This window comes from Macrobrachium rosenbergii, chromosome 21, assembly GCF_040412425.1.
Source record: "Macrobrachium rosenbergii isolate ZJJX-2024 chromosome 21, ASM4041242v1, whole genome shotgun sequence".
NCBI lineage: Eukaryota > Metazoa > Arthropoda > Malacostraca > Decapoda > Palaemonidae > Macrobrachium > Macrobrachium rosenbergii.
The window spans coordinates 57,320,453-57,324,384 of record NC_089761.1 but is presented as its reverse complement, the minus strand read 5'-3'; the positions used below and the strand labels follow the sequence as shown (position 1 = coordinate 57,324,384).

Genomic DNA, 3,932 nt, shown 5'->3' with positions numbered 1-3,932 from the left:
AAGAACGTACTCTTAGTATTAACAATAATAACCTCAACAACAACAGAAACAACAATATCAATAGAAAAGACATAAAACATCATCTAAATCGTGTATGTTTTTCCAATGGTTGATGAAGCATTGCCGATTTCACTTTCGTATCCATTTACTGATACGGCAATAAGAAATCTCGCTTCAGTTATCAAAGCTCTGATAAAAATTCTCTCTGAAACAGGGAGATAACTGGATTTTTAAAAATGCTTAGAATTACCAACACATATTTCGCTTTACATCACATTCTATGTATATTCCGTCCGATATTTAAATTGTTTGGTAAATAAAACATTTGACACTCTTCATGGTTAATCCAGGTATGAAATCAATACTTCAGATCAGCTTTTACATCCGGGAAAAAGGTTATCTAACTTCAGAGAGAGAGAGAGAGAGAGAGAGAGAGAGAGAGAGAGAGAGAGAGAGAGAGAGAGAGAGAACGGGTGGCAAGAGTATTTTATTTACATTTTATATATTTGTATATGTATATGTATATGTATACGTATATAAACATAGAAAGGTTTACATATCATCTACATGACAGCTACGAAGCAAGTACTGCAAGCATAACACGTACTTTCCATAAACGAAAACAGCACCCATACAGCGGGAAGACTTGACGTAAAATCAAACACGTATTACAAAAACAATTTCATCAACATTTACAGATATGAAAGTACGCGTCAGCGTATTTGGAAACAGTAAATCATCAAACGAGCCCATGAACACGTAACTACTATTAATTAACCAGTCGAATCATAAGGGCGGGGTCAAATTCCAAGGCAAACTACCAGCAAAAAGCAGGTGCAAAACGTTCAATGCCAACTTAAGTCCTATAAATATTTCTCCGCTGCCACTCCTTTCATCAGTTCGATCAAGTCGTCGAAAAGAAGAGGAACGACATGTTTCACACAGTAACTGAAGCTTCTCTCCACTTCTGTTTTTGTTCAGGAACTCCAGTGAAAGCGTTTCACTTGTGTGAATAGTGTTTTTCACAGCAGTGCAACGATAACCACACATACACCCAAAAACTCAGGCTTGACTAAAACATAAACACGAATGCATGTGGACAAACCTACATCAGCAAACATACATGCATACATACATACATACATATATTTACACACATTCATACATACAAATAAACACACACACGCATATGTATATATGTATGTATATATGTGTGTGTGTGTGTGTGTACTGTATACGGGAACACAAAATGTTTTCATTATTTTAGAAATTAACTTTTCGCTCAGCGTATTATATTTAATGAATTATATTCTAATACCGTGAACTCCTCTAAGGAACTAGTGCAAATGACAGAAGTGATCGACATTTTTCTACAAAAACCGTCCATTCGAAAAACTTTTTCATCCAAAAGTTAGGTTTACAGCAAACCGTATATCATATTACAAAAACAGTATCCAAAGTAATAAGCAACAACGCTCATAATTTTGGTTTCTTTTTACTTTTCTTATTATAAATTCTGATTTCATTCACGTACTGAACATACATTTTCGTTCGTAGTGTTTTTGCTCTATTGAATAGTCAATCGATGAAGTAACCGGCATATTACTCTATTAAAAATTCCATTTATTATTATAATGAATTTAAGTTTTTAACCTGTACTTCTGTATGTAAAAAGGGAAAATGCACTTTTAATTATTGGCTGCATAGATCATCTCAAAAATACATTAACAAGAGATTTTCCAATTTCCCTTTCCAGCTTGTGGTAGCCCTGGCCATGTTCAGCCTTGCCTTGGCCCACCCCGATGGCTACGGTCACGGCGGAGGAGATGGAAAGCATGGTTATGGAGGGGTAAGTGATTCTGGAGGAAATAATATCATACATCTTCCTTCACTTCTGTGCTTTGTCTTCACCCAAATCGACTCGTTTTTTCCCCAGTGCATACAGAAAAGTAGGTAAATGTTCCGTCGAGTACCACTGCTAATGGTATACTCACAAATGAGTCTGATCGAGTGACTGTTATAAGGATTGATCGAGGTCTAGAGGTAAGGTAAATGAATCATACTTATATAATTACAAAACGAACAAGATTCTGAACAACAGCAGGCTACTAAAACTACTATTTATCTTTCTCTGTCGACATCACAATTATTATTTCGAATCGGCCAAAAAGCTACGTGCATATATATCAATTTTCTAACTGTCGCCAACAGAATAATATGCCAAGCTTGTTTCTATTTGGTTATCCCACTTAAATCTCTTGTACACATAATATTAAACAACTATGTAACATAACGAAAAATCAACATTGGCCTTCCCTGGATTGCTTCAATGAAAAGGGAGAACAGTTTTTTGAAAGGTACCTTTATCATTACACTAGTAAAGCTGATTCCGTATACAGTTTTGAGGTTAAATATTTGGTTTTCTGAAAATGTCTGTTAATTTTCTAGTTTTCGGTTTATTTTCCCATTCACTCATATACTTCTCTACTTAAAAACAAATTCGTTCTCTCTCTCTCTCTCTCTCTCTCTCTCTCTCTCTCTCTCTCTCTTCTAAAGTTTTTGGGCACTACTCTAACATGACCGATTGACAGCATGCCATTCTCTCTCTCTCTCTCTCGCTTAACCTTTCATAAATAGTCAGTTTTCAAGATATGCAATATACCAAGACCACACTGGGAATAAATAAATTGGTCACTATCCATTACATGTAATGCAAAAACAGAAAATTATGTATAATAATTATAAATTATTCCATATTTCTAAGTTCATCAAGAATTTTTACTATTTTCCCTCTTTCCATGCAGGCTCCTCTGCCTTATTACTTTGACTACAGCGTAAAAGGTGACTATAAGGGACCTAACTTTGGCCAAAGCGAAAAATCCGATGGAAAAGGCAACGTCTACGGATCCTATACCGTCGCCCTCCCTGACGGTCGAAAACAACACGTAAGTCTGTTTCTTATTAATAAAAAAAAAAAAAATGAAAAATTAAAACCATCAAGATTTCTACCTTCTGTACCTTCTTTGACTTTCAGGTCGATTACACAGCTGATCACTACAACGGATTCGTGGCTAAAGTCAGCTACTCGGGAAAAGCCCAGCACCCGGCCTATTACGGACCAGCCGTTGTATTCGATCACCACGGAGGTGGATATCACTAGCGTCCTGGAAGCACCTTTTTATGGATATCACTGATAAAATTAGGCCTTTCGTTCGTCGACAATAAAAGTGCAGGAATAAATTTTTTTAATGCCACAACACCAAAACCTTACTGGTTATATATATATATATATATATATATATATATATATATATATATATATATATATATATATATATATATATATACATACATACAATGGCTATTACAATTACATATGTATCTGGTAAAAGTGACCAGTAGATTCTATATATATATATATATATATATATATATATATATATATATATATATATATATATATATATATATATATATATATATATATATATATATAATATAATTTCAGAATTGCTTATTTTTATCTACGTTCTTAAGTGTCCGGAAAACGATTCGGATTTGTTCTAAGAGCTTCCCAAAAGTTCCCTGGGCGTTATTTCCACCTCTGCAATTTAGGAAAGGCATTTAACTATTTTCCGATAGCATATTTTGCCCCAGGATTCTGGATGAGCTCTCTCTGAATTGTTGTTATATCAACCTGGCCTTAAGCCTCCACGGTTTCTCGCTTCTTTTAAGCAACCCGCAAGACCTAGTTCAACCACTTGGTTTCTGAGAATTTTTATTGAACCGCAGTTGAATGTGTTGATTATCCCGAGGAAGAGGAACTTGTTAGTTGGTGACTTCAATGCTTCACGACGGTTTTTTGGTGGTGATATCAAATATCTCCAGAATTGCCTATTGATAGTGACTTAGTTCAGGGAATGGCGTCCAAG

General features: G+C 35.0%; 1 protein-coding gene across 1 annotated transcript; it reads left to right on the top strand.

Moving 5' to 3' along the window:
• Nucleotides 1-735: 735 nt before the first annotated feature.
• LOC136849621 (adult-specific cuticular protein ACP-20-like) lies at nt 736-3,222 on the top strand. Its single transcript, XM_067122928.1, has 4 exons — nt 736-944; nt 1,757-1,849; nt 2,805-2,945; nt 3,035-3,222. The coding sequence occupies exons 1-4, from the start codon at nt 933-935 to the stop codon at nt 3,158-3,160; spliced, it is 372 nt and encodes a 123-aa protein (XP_066979029.1). The 5' UTR covers nt 736-932; the 3' UTR covers nt 3,161-3,222.
• The last annotated feature ends 710 nt before the right edge of the window (nt 3,223-3,932 follow it).

What these genes read in the sequence shown, in the direction of transcription:
- LOC136849621 (XM_067122928.1), top strand. An exon ending in GAAAGCATGGTTATGGAGGG is followed by an intron (nt 1,850 to 2,804) that starts GTAAGTGATTCT and finishes CTTTCCATGCAG; the next exon opens with GCTCCTCTGCCTTATTACTT. An exon ending in CTGACGGTCGAAAACAACAC is followed by an intron (nt 2,946 to 3,034) that starts GTAAGTCTGTTT and finishes TTTGACTTTCAG; the next exon opens with GTCGATTACACAGCTGATCA.